At 46.8% G+C, this 16,153-nt stretch overlaps 1 protein-coding gene across 5 annotated transcripts in view; it reads left to right on the forward strand.

Annotated features, from left to right (window-relative positions):
- The window catches only part of PUS10 (pseudouridine synthase 10), a 39,782-nt gene that overhangs the window by 20,214 nt on the left and 3,415 nt on the right, over positions 1–16,153 (forward strand). For 3 of the 5 annotated variants that reach the window (XM_028725162.2, XM_028725166.2, XM_028725167.2), the window contains exons 12-16: positions 1,762–1,818; positions 2,257–2,333; positions 4,905–4,960; positions 11,203–11,320; positions 15,884–16,026. In XM_028725162.2, coding sequence (XP_028580995.2) covers positions 1,762–1,818; positions 2,257–2,333; positions 4,905–4,960; positions 11,203–11,320; positions 15,884–16,026 — 451 coding nt within the window. Of the gene's footprint in view, positions 1–1,761; positions 1,819–2,256; positions 2,334–4,904; positions 4,961–11,202; positions 11,338–15,883; positions 16,046–16,153 lie in introns of those variants that run through there. The other 2 variants (XM_028725164.2, XM_028725165.2) reach the window with 2 other exon arrangements.

Below are 16,153 nucleotides of genomic sequence, written 5' to 3' on the forward strand. Positions count from 1 at the left end.
GCATCTGTATACCTGCATGTCTTCCATGCATAACTTAATCAAGCCACCCAAAATCTATTTGATGGAAAGTTACATTCAGGGCGTGGTCTTTTCGGTGGTAGTGCCCACATCCTGAAACACCCTTCCTAGAATCACCTGTTTGTACTCCCTCCTTAACCTACTTTTGCTAAGAGGTTGGGTGGCATTTTTGTTCTGGAGAAGCCTTTCTTTCTGGGTAAAAACCTACCTGTAGAAAAATCTAATGGCTTGTTTTTGGACCACATCTCCACCTGTCCCCATGCAACAGGGTGGTGCACTTCTCCAAGAGAACATCTCCTTGCCGTTAGTCCTCTCGATGAAACCTCAGTGGTGGAGGAAAAGCATATTTTAAAATACATTTTTATTGGTGTTTTTTACATATCATTTTCAACAATCATTTAACATAACTTCTTATATTATACAATATTTTAGACTTCCGTCAACAACCTCTAATGATTTTCCGTTCTTTATCACTTATTCTGCATTTCTTAATTTCTCTATTACTCTTAATTATCATTAACTAATAATTCTCTTCATAGTCTTTCTTGCAATAATTTCAAATACAGTGGTACCTCGCAAGGCGAATGCCTCACAAGACAAAAAACTCGCTAGATGAAAGGGTTTTTTGTTTTTTGAGCTGCTTCACAAGACGATTTTCCCTATGGGCTTGCTTCGCAAGACGGAAACGTCTTGCAAGTTTGTTTCCTTTTTCTTAACACCGTTAATACAGTTGCGACTTGACTTCGAGGAGCAACTCATAGAACGCGGTGTGGTAGCCTTTTTTGAGGTTTTTAAAGACTTTGGTGATTTTTGAAGCTTTTCCAAAACTTTCCCGACACCGTGCTTCGCAAGATGAAAAAAATCGCAAGACAACAAAACTCGCGCAACGAATTAATTTCGTCTTGCGAGGCACCACTGTAGTCCTCCTTACAGAACTTCTTGCAGTCCTACTAGTGTAATCTGTTCATTACAATTGCTTTTCAAATAGTTCATAGATTTACTCCAGTCTTCTAAGAATCTCTGGTCCCGCAGGTTTCGAATCCTTCCTGTTAATTTATCTAATTCTGCATAGTCCATTCATTTCATCCGCCATTCTTCTTTCATCGGTAATTCTTCTTGCTTCCGGAGGAAAAGCATTTGCCCACACAGCAAGGGTGGGGAACTTGCTGCTCCCCAGGTGTTGCTGGACCGCAGTTCCCCTCATAACAACATAAACAGAGCCTGGCTGCTGGTACAGGACAGAGGCCCACCTGGTCTAACATCCCGTTCACAGAGAAGCCAGTGAGGGGTCTGTGGGAACAAGCAGAATCTGTTTCCTAGCAGCTGGTATTCAGAGACATAGTGCCTCTGGCATTGAAGGTAGACCGCAACCACTGTGGCTAGAAGCCATTCATAACTTTATCTTCCAATCTTCCTTTGAAGCCAACCAGACTGGTGGCCATCACTACCCATTGTGGGAATTCATTCCATAGTTTAACTTGTCATGGAATTCCACTCAATATTGATCCAGAGCAGATTCCAGCGTATGGTTAGCAGAGTAAATACTTAAACGCGGTGCAGGATTTCCAAAAAATTGACCAGAGGCAATTATATTCCATCCAGCGGAGCTTTACTGCTACTGAAGGCAAATGAGCATACAGTGGTACCTTGGGTTAAGTACTTAATTCATTCCGGAGGTCCGTTCTTAACCTGAAACTGTTCTTAACCTGAAGCTCAACTGACCTTTTCCTTCCTCTTTTGAAGGTTTTAATTTTTCGTCCTCCGGAAGAGAAGACGTGGATGTGAGAACACTGGGCAAAGGTAAGCTTGTCTCGCAGCCTAAGTCTGTAATCCTAAACTCACTTACCTGGGAGTAAGCCCCATTGGATTCAGAAGGATTGCGCTGTCAATGGCACAAGCTGGTATGTTTGGAGCCCCTTAAGCAGACAGTACCCTCTGGTGGTGGGTCAGAATAGTGCCAGCACCTTGCATTCAAATATCTGTGTAGCAATTAGATTTCACGTTCTAAAAGTTTCATACAGTTTTTGTGCTGGCAGCACAAATTCAAGGATTTAGAAATGCCTTATTATTTATAGCTTTTGCACCCCCAAATGGGCTCCCAGAGCTGTTTACAAAGATAAGTAAAAGCATTTCAAGGCCCTGCGAATAGCGTGCTTTCCTTTACTCCCCCCCCCCTTTTACTCCACCAAAAATATTTGTGGATAGCTTATTATGCAGTCACTTGCAACTCCCTGACAGGAAGGCCCTTCGCGATTGAGCTTGTGAATCCTCGGAAAGTCCGCTTGGCTGCAGAAGAAATGAAGGAGCTTCAACAGGTAAATGGCCTTCAAGGTGTTGGAAATGGCACACTGGCAGGCAGTCTGCAAAGCCACTTTTAAGCTGCCACAAAACTCTTTGTGGTTTTTGTTGCAAGAAACGAGCACGACTACCCGTCTGTGATTGAAACTTTTTTTAGGGCGTCAAGACACAAGACTTGACCCTTCCCTCCCAAAGTCCTGGCTGTTTCCTTTTGAGGCCCTAACCACCTTGGGGCCAGGATATCTAAGGGGCTGTGGCTTCTTACAGATCCTGCCAATCCATTAAGACCGGTGCCTTGCATGTCCCAACCCCTCTTATAAAAGAGTAGTAAGAAAAGTGGAAAGTTAGCCTCCCTGATACAGTGGTATCTCAGGTTAAGAACTTAATTCGTTCCAAAGGTCCGTTCTTAACCTGAAACTGTTCTTAACCTGAGGTACCACTTTAGCTAATGGGGCCTCCCACTGCCGCCGCACAGCCAGAGCACGATTTCTGTTCTCATCCTGAAGCAAAGTTCTTAACCTGAGGTACTATTTCTGGGTTAGCGGAGTCTAACCTGAAGCATCTGTAACCTGAAGCATCTGTAACCTGAGGTACCACTGTATTCAGGGTTCTGTGGAATTTACCCAGTCACGCTCAGGGAATCATTACAATTTTTAATACCGTATTGGCTTGAATAGAAACCTCACTTAAAGTATGGCTTATATTCGTGACCTTGGGGTATGCAGCCAGAAGCGTGGGGCAAACAGCACCAGGAGCATGGCAAAGCGGCATCCGCCTCGTGCGTAGTCCCCCATCCTCTCCCCCAAGGCCGGGAAGGGAGAGAGCGAGGAAGGAGAAAGGCCGCTGGCAATGCAGCACAATCTGCCCCCCCCCCCCCCCCCCAGTATGCAGCCAGTGGCCATGATGAATGGTGCGGCTTACGTTTGGGTATTTTTTATTGTTTCCCCTCCAATTTTAAAGGTGCGGCTTATATTCAGGCCATTACTCTACAGGTTTCCCCAAAACTACCCCTAATACAAATTGGTTTTTTTGTTTCGTTGTTTTTTTTTTTGCTATTTTGGTGGGTAGAGGATTATTCGTTGAAGTTTTTTTCCTAGGCAGTTTTTTAAAAATACAGTTCTGTAGTGAAACCTTCCTCCTTTAGGACATCTTTGATAACATGGGTTCACCTTCCAACCATTCCCAGGACATGATCTGGAGGCATAGGATGTGACCACTTTTTTGAAGCTAAACAGTCCCTGGGTGGGAGACCTCCTGAGAAAATTCTGAGTCCAATAGCAAGTTAGAGGGATATACAAATGCTACACAAAACCAGCCTAATAATGAAGGATTACATGGGCATTTTGATGGCATAGTTTTAAGGAGGGGAAAGTTGGTAGGATACAGAATTTGCTAAAGGTCTGGATGTCTAGTGAATGAATGGCACAATATTTATACATACATACATACATCGCCCATCTGGTTGGGTTTCCCCAGCCACTCTGGGTGGCTCCCAACAGAATATTAAAAACACGAGAAAACATCAAACATTAAAAACTTCCCCAAACAGGGCTGCCTTCAGATGTCTTCTAAAAGTCAGATAGTTGTTTATTTCCTTGATATCTGATGGGAGGGCGTTCCAAAGGGCGGGTGCCACTACCGAGAAGGCCCTCTGCCTGGTTCCCTGTAACCTCACTTCTGGCAGCAAGGGAACCGTCAGAAGGCCCTTGGCTCTGGACCTCAGTGTCTGGGCAGGACGATGGGGGTGGAGACGCTCCTTCAGACACTCCCACGGTTGCCCATTGATGAAAGGGTTATCAATAAGAAAGGTAGAGGTTAGCAGAGCTGGCTTACATGCACAGGTTAGAGATGGTAAGCAATACACTGAGTTGTTGGCTGCCTTGTATCAAGAGGCAGTCTAAATATTTTAAGGAGTAAGAGCTGTTCAGTGTTGTGATTTGATTCATGCTTACTGTTCGCTATTTTATAACTTCATCTAATTTATTTTTGGTTAAAGAAGCCAGGTCTTAGTCCTGTTCTTCTGTCAGGGAGCTCAAGGCAGTTTGCACAGTTCCAGCAAGTGTTATCCTTGCAGTAACTCTGTGATGGGTCGGAAGGTAGTGGAACGTGGGGGATTTGAACCCAAGTCTCCCCACTCCTAGCCCAGCACTCTACGCCAGAGCTTTCCAAACTGTGTGTCACGAAACGTTGGTGTGTTGTGTGAACGCTCCCTGCGCTCCTCCCAGGACCAGAAAGGGGTTAGTTTAACCTCTGGTTAGCTAGTAAAACTGAATTACTGTGTCATGAAATGATGCACGTCTAACAAGTGTGTCACCAACATGAGAAGTTTGGAAAGCTGTGCCCTACGCACTGAGGCCAGCAGCACTTTGTATTTAGATTAGAGCTTTTTTAAAAAAACAGAACAAAAATTGGGGACTTTCACTGGTTCTGGCTATTTCTTCCTCCCAGAAAAAAGGCAGTTTCTTCTCAAACCATTGTATGAGGGAACTGCCATTGCCTTTCTGTTTTTTAACTGCAAAACCCTGGAATCTTTTTAAATTTTAAACAGTCAGATGAGGCTGAGGTAATCTTTCTTTGTTCGTTTATAGATAATAAATAACTCTTCAGACAAAGTCCAAGTTCGTGATCTACAGCTCGTCACCAGGTCAGTGTTTTGGTACTTGAATAAAGCTTATTTTGGTGTGTGGAAAAGCAGGGAATTTGAGGCCGTAACCTGGGTATATTAACCCTTGTGCCATCTCTGTGAAGCTCTTTCAAAAGGGCAGTAGACGAAGCAGCAGCAACAGGGGGGTTCTGCCGCCTTTGAAGCGCGCCCAAAGAAAGCTCTGATTTGGGAGGGTTTGGGGACAGGCAAAACAAACTAAACTGTTTCCTTCAACAGTATCCTTCTAGTCACCTGTCCAGAAATGGTATAATGCAATCGCAGTTCGATTCTCTGCCCTCAACAGTTGCCCTTAGAGGGAGATAAGAGGCAGAAGGCAGAGCTTCCATTACATTGCAGGATTTCATTTCACATATTTCGAAGCTGAGATTGTAAATGGATTCCAGAGCTGGGCCTTTGTGATCTGTAACAGAAATTGAGCCCTTAGTATAGCTCAGCTGTCATAATTAAAGCAAGGCACGTCCAGCATACTGCTTTTTCATAGCTGTGAACGTGTTGCATAGTCACACACATTATGGAGATAAAAAAAAAAAGCAAGTTCCTAGTCCCTAGCGAAATTTCAGAAGCCAGAAGAGGAGGGTGCTAAGCAGTCCTCCTGTTGGTGGAGGGTGGGGTGAGACTCAAATTAAGGTAAAGGTAAAGGTACCCCTGCCCATACGGGCCAGTCTTGACAGACTCTGGGGTTGTGCGCCCATCTCACTCAAGAGGCCGGGAGCCAGCGCTGTCCGGAGACACTTCCGGGTCACGTGGCCAGATTGGCGAGCCAGCGCAGCACACGGAAACGCCGTTTACCTTCCCGCCAGTAGGCGGTCCCTATTTATCTACTTGCACCCGGGGGTGCTTTCGAACTGCTAGGTTGGCAGGCGAGACTCAAATTACGCACACAGAAAAACAAGTGTAGGGGAATTTGCCTTGGTTTAGGGCTCTCACTCCATTAAAGAAAACATTCATTATTATTAATTATATGATTTCAGTGGATTCTGCAATTCATTAATCAAATGTGCATATGAGCAAAAATATATATACATATGCCGTAGGAGGCATTGTCTTACAGGCATTCCCCTCTGATCTGTCTTTTTAAACCCCTCTGATCTGTCTTTTTAAACCCTGCGATTAAACGTAGCTGTTTAGCTGCTCTCTCTGTGCAAAGGTCAGAGGGGGCAGGGCTTCTGTTGAGGTAGGTGATTAGCTGTGGGAGGAGCTTATCAGAGTTTTAGGGCAGCAGCTGAAGAAGGAACAAAAAGGGTTTTCTTGTGTGAGTTTCTTGTGGCTGTTTAGCTGCTCTCTCTGTGCAAAGGTCAGAGGGGGCAGGGCTTCTGTTGAGGTAGGTGATTAGCTGTGGGAGGAGCTTATCAGAGTTTTAGGGCAGCGGCGCGCGCCTAGCGGCGCGCGCAGTTTGATCCATATTTTAGATTTAGGGGAGCTAGTCTCAAACATTTGTTGGGGGAGACCTAGGTTTTTTTGGGGGGATTTATTTGTCCTGTCTCCACACTTTTTATGATAGAGGACCACTGTAGTCACCCCCAACGACACGTTCTCAAGATGGAGGGTGAGGGAACAGCTGCAGTCGCCTGTGGTTCCTGCGCAATGTTTGCCATCTTGCCAAAGGTTGCAGGCAGCTTTACCTGCAGCAATTGCATGTTGATTGCCCTCTTAAAAGACAAAGTCCAGCAACTGGAGGAACGTGTAGCTACGCTCCAAAGAATTAGAGACCTGGAACTCTTCTTGGAAGCAACAGAGCACACCGTCTCCACCAAGGAAGAGACAGGGGACTCCCCTGAGAAGGTGGCTAGTTCACCAACACAGGAGCCAGATATATGGAGAAACGTGACTCAAAGAAGTAGGAGGCCCAGGGTTCGCTCTGATTGTTTAGAAATACGCAATCGCTTTGAGGTCCTTTCCCCTACGATGGAAGACGAAGAGCAGACTCCATTTGAGGATCTCTCCCTCATTACAGTCGATCAGGTATATGAAGACGAGCAGCAAAGGCAGTCCTCAGGGAATGTCCAGGCGACCTTGGAACGGACAGCTCACAGAAGAACCCCGACCAGACCTAAGAGGAGGCGTGTGGTGGTGATAGGGGATTCCCTACTGAGGGGAACAGAAGCAGTGATCTGTGGGCCTGACAAGATGTCTCGGGAAGTGTGCTGTCTCCCCGGGGCTAAGATCCAAGATGTAACTGAACGACTGCAAGGAATCATAAAACCCACTGACAAATACCCCTTCCTCTTGGTTCATGTGGGAACCAATGACACTGCAAGCAATAGCCTCCAGAAGATCAAAAGAGATTACGAGGCTCTGGGCAGGAAATTGAAGCAATTAAATGCACAAATTGTCATCTCATCTGTCCTCCCAGTTGAACGACGTGGCCCAGGGAGAGAGGGAAAAATAGTGGAAGTGAACAACTGGCTTCGCAAATGGTGCAAACAGGAACGGTTTGGATTCTTAGATCACGGACTGCAGTTTCTTGAAGATGGACTTCTGGCAAGCGATGGGCTGCACCTCACAACGGTTGGGAGGAATGTTTTTGCAAAAAATCTCAGAAACCTCATCAGGAGGGCTTTAAACTGACTAATGTGGGGGAGGGAGACAGTGCTCCTGAAGGTAGGAGTCTATCAATTGATGAAGATGATCATCCAAATGTCATAGACCGAATGGAGCAAAGAGCATGCAGACCTAGTGGTGGGAGGAAAAAATCCTTAAATAAGAGACACGGGGGAATGATTAATGGACTTCAGTGTCTGTACACTAATGCGCAAAGCATGGGAAATAAACAAGATGAGCTTGAGCTCCTGGTACAGCAAACTAAATATGACATAATAGGAATCACTGAAACCTGGTGGGATAAATCCCACGATTGGAATGTAATAATGGAGGGATACAATCTATTTCAAAGAAACAGACCAGACAAGAAAGGAGGAGGAGTGGCGTTATATGTCAGGGATGTGTATACCTGTGAAGAGATCCAAGATTTAGAACCTCAAAGCCAAAGTGAGAGCATTTGGGTGAAAATTAAGGGAGAGAAGAATAACAGTGACCTCATTGTGGGAGTTTACTATAGATCCCCAAGCCAAACGGAGGACATAGATGATGCCTTCCTGGAACAGATGGCCAAGCATGCAAAAGGAAGGGAGATAGTAGTAATGGGGGACTTCAATTACCCGGATATTTGTTGGATGTCAAACTCAGCCAAGAGCATAAGGTCAAACAGATTCCTCACTGCCCTTGCAGACAACTTCATTGTCCAGAAAGTGGGAGAAGCAACAAGAGGAACAGCCATTTTAGATCTGGTCCTAACCAATGTTGATGACCTGGTTAGTGGGGTAGAAGTGGAAGGATCATTAGGCGCGAGTGATCATGCTCTTCTGAAGTTTACTATACAGCGGAAAGGAGCAGCCAAGCATACTAGGACTCAATTTCTCGACTTTAAGAAAGCCGACTTCATAAAGCTTAGGGAAGTGCTGGGTGAGATCCCATGGACAGTAATACTAAAAGGAAAGGGAGTTCAAGATGGCTGGGAGTTTGTTAAGAGGGAGATAGTAAAAGCACAACTTCAGGCAATACCAATGAGACGGAAACATGGAAGGTGCCTAAAGAAGCCAGGGTGGCTATCTAAAGAACTTTTAACTGAGTTAAGATTAAAAAAGGATGTGTACAAAAAATGGAAAAGGGGGGAAACCACCAAAGAGGAATTCAAACAAATAGCCAGCACGTGTAGACACAAAGTCAGAAAAGCTAAAGCACAAAATGAACTCAGGCTTGCTAGAGAGGTTAAAAGCAACAAAAAAGGCTTTTATGGGTATGTTCGTAGCAAAAGGAAGAACAAAGAAACCGTGGGGTCACTCAGAGGAGAAGATGGTGAAATGCAAACAGGGGACACAGAAAGGGCTGAACTCCTCAATGCTTTCTTTGCCTCAGTCTTCTCCGATAAAGAAAACAATGCCCGACCTGAAGAATTTGGAGCAAATGATTCAGCAAAGGAAACACAACCCAGAATAACTAAGGAGATAGTACAAGAATACTTGGCTAGTCTAGATGTATTCAAGTCTCCAGGGCCAGATGAACTGCATCCAAGAGTATTAAAAGAACTGGCAGATGTGATTTCAGAACCACTGGCAGTCATCTTTGAGAATTCCTGGAGAACAGGCGAAGTCCCCGCAGACTGGAGGAGGGCAAATGTTGTCCCTATTTTCAAAAAGGGGAAAAGAGAGGACCCAAATAATTACCGCCCAGTCAGTCTGACATCAATACCAGGGAAGATTCTGGAGCAGATCATTAAGCAAACAGTCTGTGAGCACCTAGAAAGGAATGCTGTGATCACCAATAGTCAGCATGGATTTCTGAAAAATAAGTCATGTCAGACTAACCTGATCTCGTTTTTTGACAGAATTACAAGCCTGGTAGATGAAGGGAACGCAGTGGATGTAGTCTACCTTGATTTCAGCAAGGCATTTGACAAGGTGCCCCATGATATTCTTGTAAAGAAGCTGGTAAAATGCGGTCTTGACTATGCTACCACTCAGTGGATTTGTAACTGGCTGACTGACCGAACCCAAAGGGTGTTCATCAATGGTTCCTCTTCATCCTGGAGAAGAGTGACTAGTGGGGTGCCACAGGGTTCTGTCTTGGGCCCGGTCTTATTCAACATCTTTATCAACGACTTGGATGATGGACTCAAGGGCATCCTGATCAAATTTGCAGATGACACCAAACTGGGAGGGGTGACTAACACCCCAGAGGACAGGATCACACTTCAAAACGACCTTGACAGATTAGAGAACTGGGCCAAAACAAACAAGATGAATTTTAACAGGGAGAAATGTAAAGTATTGCACTTGGGCAAAAAAAATGAGAGGCACAAATACAAGATGGGGGACACCTGGCTTGAGAGCAGTACATGTGAAAAGGATCTAGGAGTCTTGGTTGACCACAAACTTGACATGAGCCAACAATGTGACGCGGCAGCTAAAAAAGCCAATGCAATTCTGGGCCTCATCAATAGGAGTATAGCATCTAGATCAAGGGAAGTAATAGTGCCACTGTATTCTGCTCTGGTCAGACCTCACCTGGAGTACTGTGTCCAGTTCTGGGCACCACAGTTCAAGAAGGACACTGACAAACTCGAACGTGTCCAGAGGAGGGCAACCAAAATGGTCAAAGGCCTGGAAACGATGCCTTATGAGGAACGGCTAAGGGAGCTGGGCATGTTTAGCCTGGAGAAGAGGAGGTTACGGGGTGATATGATAGCCATGTACAAATATATAAAAGGATGTCACATAGAGGAGGGAGAAAGGCTGTTTTCTGCTGCTCCAGAGAAGCGGACACGGAGCAATGGATCCAAACTACAAGAAAGAAGATTCCACCTAAACATTAGGAAGAACTTCCTGACAGTAAGAGCTGTTCGACAGTGGAATTTGCTGCCAAGGAGTGTGGTGGAGTCTCCTTCTTTGGAGGTCTTTAAGCAGAGGCTTGACAACCATATGTCAGGAGTGCTCTGATGGTGTTTCCTGCTTGGCAGGGGGTTGGACTCGATGGCCCTTGTGGTCTCTTCCAACTCTATGATTCTATGATTCTATGATTCTATGATTTTTATTAGCACTTGTACTTTTATTTTTATTTTACTTTTTAAAAGGAAGTATACTAACCAATTAACCTGGCCACTTTTTTTTTTGATAAAAAAATGTGTGTGTGTTTATAAAGTCATTTTGTGAACCAATTAATTGTTTTAAACAGTGCAGCCCTACTTTACTTCCCTAATTTATTCTGGTTGCAGAACCAGGAATCTCTGGGTGCAGAATGCCTAGGTAGCCACAGCCCTGCCTACAGGCATTACACTACAGTGGTACCTCGGGTTAAGAACTTAATTCGTTCTGGAGGTCCGTTCTTAACCTGAAACTGTTCTTAACCTAAAGCACCACTTTAGCTAATGGGGCCTCCCGCTGCCACCACATGATTTCTGTTCTCATCCTGAAGCAAAGTTCTTAACCCGAGGTACTATTTCTGGGTTAGCGGAGTCTGTAACCTGAAGCGTACGTAACCCGAGGTATCACTGTACCCTGCAGGATGGGGAAAAGAGAGAAGGTTCACACACACACACACACACACACACACACACACACACACACTCACCCAAGCCATTCATAAAAATATACTGGAACTGTTGAGGAGTCCTTTCACCTTTCAGATTCCTGTGGCTGTTGCCCATTTATTTGCTTGTCTTTCAGAGAAGCCATTGGGCACATGAAAGAAGGCGAGGAAGCAAAGACCAAAACTTACAGTGCCTTAATATGGACAGAAAAAGCCATCCGGAACGAAGACATTGAGCTTCTAGACAACATGAAGGTTGCGTGTCTGGGGTGGTATTTATCGCATTTGTTTGTTGTTTTCATTGTGCACGACCCGGGTGGGCAGCAGAAAGTAGATCAGGCTCTACAGCAAATCAGGCAGAGATCTGTTGTTGTTTAGTCGTTTAGTCGTGTCTGACTCTTCATGACCCATGGACCAGAGCATGCCAGGCACTCCTGTCTTCCACTGCCTCCCTCAGTTTGGTCAAACTCATGCTGGTAGCTTTGAGAACACTATCCAACCATCTCATCCTCTGTCGTCCCCTTCTCCTTGTGCCCTCCATCTTTCCCAACATCAGGGTCTTTTCCAGGGAGTCTTCTCTTCTCATGAGGTGGCCAAAGTCTTGGAGCCTCAGCTTCAGAATCTGTCCTTCCAGTGAGCACTCAGGGCTGATTTCCTTCAGAATGGAGAGGTTTGATCTTCTTGCAGTCCATGGGACTCTCAAGAGTCTCCTCCAGCACCAGAATTCAAAAGCATCAATTCTTCGGCAATCAGCCGCCTTTATGGTCCAGCTCTCACTTCCATACAGCAGTCACGAAATTAAAAGACACCAGTGATCTACCTTCCTTCCTTTCTTCCTTTCTTCCTTCCTTCCTTCCTTTCTTTCTTTCTTTCTTTCTTTCTTTCTTTCTTTCTTTCTTTCTTTCTTTCTTTCTTTCTTTCTTTCCAGTAGATGAGCAAGGACTCTGACTGGCAATTGCATAACAGTAGCAGAAACAAACACCCTTTTGCTGAGACACAGAGAACTTTGGAGTAACCAGGGATGAGATTTTTGCGTGCTCTGACTGTGTGTGCTGTTAACAGATCTTACTATAATGCCCGTAATATCTGAGATATGCCATTCTCCGCTAATGTGCGAAAGATGGGCATTGTGTGGTGGGAATGTCCATCTGCATGTTTCTCCAGAATCTAAAATCATAACACGGGGAAACCAGAGTTGACTGTATCGGCAATATACGGTATACTATCTCAATTCTTCTCGTTGCTCTGCGGACGTATACATTCCTGATTCAGGAGAATAAATAAGTCTAAATATCAAACTAGGCACCCAGGGAGTGCAAAACCCATATCAATTCACGTTGCACGTTGAACACGTCTTGATTTGCCTTCTAAGTTTTCAGAACTTATTCTGGCTTTGCTAATTATGCCGCAGGTTCAGCCATGAGAAACCTCTTCTTCGGCCCCCGTAACCAGCCTTTTTGAGATTTCACTAGAAATTGCCCAGCCCAGTTTTAAGCATAGCTTCACAACCAGTAAGGGCTACACAATCATCTCATTTTTTCCTCTGTATTTTTATTCTTCAGAAGAAGGTAAACTGAATTCTACTCCCACTCAGATTTTCCACGGCCTCTGCATGACCCTTGGGCTCACATCTCTGTGCAGGCCCTGTCTTGCTCACGCTGCAGTTGCACAACAGAGTACAATCTCTGTGAGGGTTCTGCCTACAGAAGTGCCTTCCTTCCTGCAAGGTGCCTGTTTTGCTCCCTGTGTGCTCTTGTTAATGTGGCAAAATTCCTCCCATTTGACAGGAAGACACAGGCAGCCAGGCCATTGCAGCCTGCACATTGTGGCAAGGGAGACAACAGAGTATAGTGGGCCAAATGTTGGACTTGGAATTTGTTGTTGTCATTTAGTCATTTAGTCATGTCCGACTCTTCGTGACCCCATGGACCAGAGCATGCCAGGCACGCCTGTCTTCCACTGCCTCTCACAGTTTGGTCAGACTCATGTTTGTAGCTTCGAGAACACTGTCCAACCATCTCGTCCTCTGTCGTTCCCTTCTCCTTGTGCCCTCCATCTTTTCCAACATCAGGGTCTTTTCCAGGGAGTCTTCTCTTCTCATGAGGTGGCCAAAGTATTGGAGCCTCAGCTTCAGGATCTGTCCTTCCAGTGAGCACTGAGGGCCGATTTCCTTAAGAATGGAGAGGTTTGGTGATAAGGATAAAATATAGCTTGATGTAGATAGGGTAAAATAAATTCATCTCCTTTACAGTTGGTGGCTACCTTGGCTATATAATTTGCTCTAATTTTCCCAGCGGCAGTTGCAAAGAGTGCTACATGCCAGGTCACATACTTATCTATGTCTGCAAGGAGATGTAAAATCATGTCATAGGGGTTCTGGCCAGGGGACCTTGTCATTATAGGTGCTAAAAATCTTCCTCTTGCTTCATAATATATGGGGCAGTGCAAAATAGAATGCATAAGGTCCTCTACTTCAGGACATCTCCTAATGCAAACACGTTCGTTTGTTGGTATGCCTCTGTGTCTCCCATCTCTATAAGCAGAGTTTATTGAATTTAATTGTAACTCTGTAAATGCTTTCCAAAGTTGTGCAAAAGTCAGTTAATTAAAATAAGATGTATGTTCATTGTTGGCTAGGGATGGATGTATTTGTCAATGGTAGTTTCTTCTTTTCCCACCTTTAAGTTCATTTTGCATCCCTCCCCCCCCCCCCCGCATAAATGAAAATTCACCAGTGCTTTAGTGCAAAATTCTCCTAATATACACATATTCCTATGTAGTTTTGCCTGATATACACATTTTTGCGAAGCAGTTCCCCAAAAAAGCAATACTTTTTTGCATGTTGCTTTCATTTACATACCTAGTTTATGTGCAGAAAGTATGCATTACTTTGGCTGGAGAACTGCCCTGCAGAATTCAGAGAAGTGTGAATTTTGAAGATTCGGCGGTGCTTCGGGTAACTTACTGTTTACAGAAGTGTGATTTAGATAGGTTAACCGTAAAGGCAAACTGAATCGAATTTATTTGACATCTCTAGTTTCGGCCATGCTCGTGTTTGCAGATTTGGACTTACTGTTGATACCCACGGCCTGTGGATTCCTGATCCACTTACCGTATTTTTCGCACGATTGGACGCACCGGACCATAGGACGCACCTAATTTTTTGGGGGGGAAATAAAGGAAAAAAATTTCCCCTTTATTTCCCCCCCAAAAGCAGGTCAGGGAAACCGAACCAGGTCAAGGAACAGCGGGATAGTGGCGCTGCGCCTCCCTGCTGTCCCCCAAGCTTGTGGGGCTGGCCGATGTCTGTCCGGCGGGCGGGGAGCTCTGCTTCAGGGCGCCCCACCCGCCAGGCAGCAGGCTGCTATCCGCAGCGTGGGGAGCCCTGTGGGGAACTCCTGCAAGGCTCCCCACTCTGCGGATGTATGCCTGGCGCGAGGGGCGCTCTGCTTCAGGGCGCCCCACCCGCCAGGCAGCAGGCTGCTATCCGCAGCGTGGGGAGCCCTGTGGGGAACTCCTGCAAGCCTCCCCACTCTGCGGATGTCTGCCTGGCGCGAGGGGCGCTCTGCTTCAGGGCGCCCCACCCGCCAGGCAGCAGGCTGCTACCCGCAGCGTGGGGAGCCCTGTGGGGAACTCCTGCAAGCCTCCCCACTCTGCGGATGTCTGCCTGGTGCGAGGGGCGCTCTGCTTCAGGGCGCCCCACCCGCCAGGCAGCAGGCTGCTACCCGCAGCGTGGGGAGCCCTGTGGGGAACTCCTGCAAGCCTCCCCACTCTGCGGATGTCTGCCTGGTGCGAGGGGCGCTCTGCTTCAGGGCGCCCCACCCGCCAGGCAGCAGGCTGCTATCCGCAGCGTGGGGAGCCCTGTGGGGAACTCCTGCAAGCCTCCCCACTCTGCGGATGTCTGCCTGGCGCGAGGGGCGCTCTGCTTCAGGGCGCCCCACCCGCCAGGCAGCAGGCTGCTATCCGCAGCGTGGGGAGCCCTGTGGGGAATTCCTGCAAGGCTCCCCACGCTGCGGATGTGTTCCCGAAGCGCCTGGAGCTCTGCTTTCAGGGCGCCCGGCGCTCCGGGAAGCAAGCTGAGCGGACCGCTAATCCCGAAGCCCCAAGCTTCGGGATTAGCCCTGGGAGAGCCACGCAACATCGCGGGGCTCTCCCAGGGCTAGCGAGACCTTGCCGGCACCCAGAAGCTTGGGGCGCGCTGAGCTCCACGCGCCGCAAGCTTCGGGATTAGCGCGGCGCTTCGCTAGCCCTGGGAGAGCCACGCAACGTCGCGGGGCTCTCCCAGGGCTAGCGAGACCTTGCCGGCACCCAGAAGCTTGGGGCGCGCTGAGCTCCGCGCGCCCCAAGCTTCGGGATTAATGCAGCGCTCCGCTAGCCGCGGCTAGCGGATAGCTTCCTGAAGCCTGGAGAGCGAGAGGGGTCGGTGTGCACCGACCCCTCTCACTCTCCAGGCTTCAGCGAAAGCCTGCATTCGCTCCATAGGACGCACACACATTTTCCCTTGCTTTTTAGGAGGGAAAAAGTGCGTCCTATGGTGCGAAAAATACGGTACGTTAGCATACAGAGATGTGCTTAATTGCAATATCACCTTCCAAACACTGAAGTTATCGTTTCCATCGGTTTGGTATTTGGACTGGGAGGGCGAGGGCAAGAAGTCTGCTGTCATAACTGGTAAGAGATATATAGCACAGCTATGTGCCCTATAACTCAGTGGCATGAGGGTTTTTGCAGCGCAGAAACAGTTTTATATTTCCTCATGTATCTGCTGTACTTAATGTTCTGCGTTTCTGCTTGTTTGTTTTTTGATTTATTGGACAGGAATTAAAGCTCGATCAAAAAACTCCACTGCGTGTCCTCCACCGGCGACCGCTAGCCGTCAGGGTTCGTGTCATATACACCATGCAGTCGGAGTACATAGATGACCATCATTTCCGTCTCCATCTGAAGACACAGGCTGGGACGTATCCTTTTTGAGCCACAGTAAGGTAAAGGTAAAGGGACCCCTGACCATTAGGTCCAGTCGTGACCGACTCTGGGGTTGCGGCGCTCATCTCACTTTACTGGTCGAGGGAGCCAGCGTACAGCTTC

This window comes from Podarcis muralis, chromosome 3 (assembly GCF_964188315.1).
Source record: "Podarcis muralis chromosome 3, rPodMur119.hap1.1, whole genome shotgun sequence".
In the NCBI taxonomy this organism is placed as follows: domain Eukaryota; kingdom Metazoa; phylum Chordata; class Lepidosauria; order Squamata; family Lacertidae; genus Podarcis; species Podarcis muralis.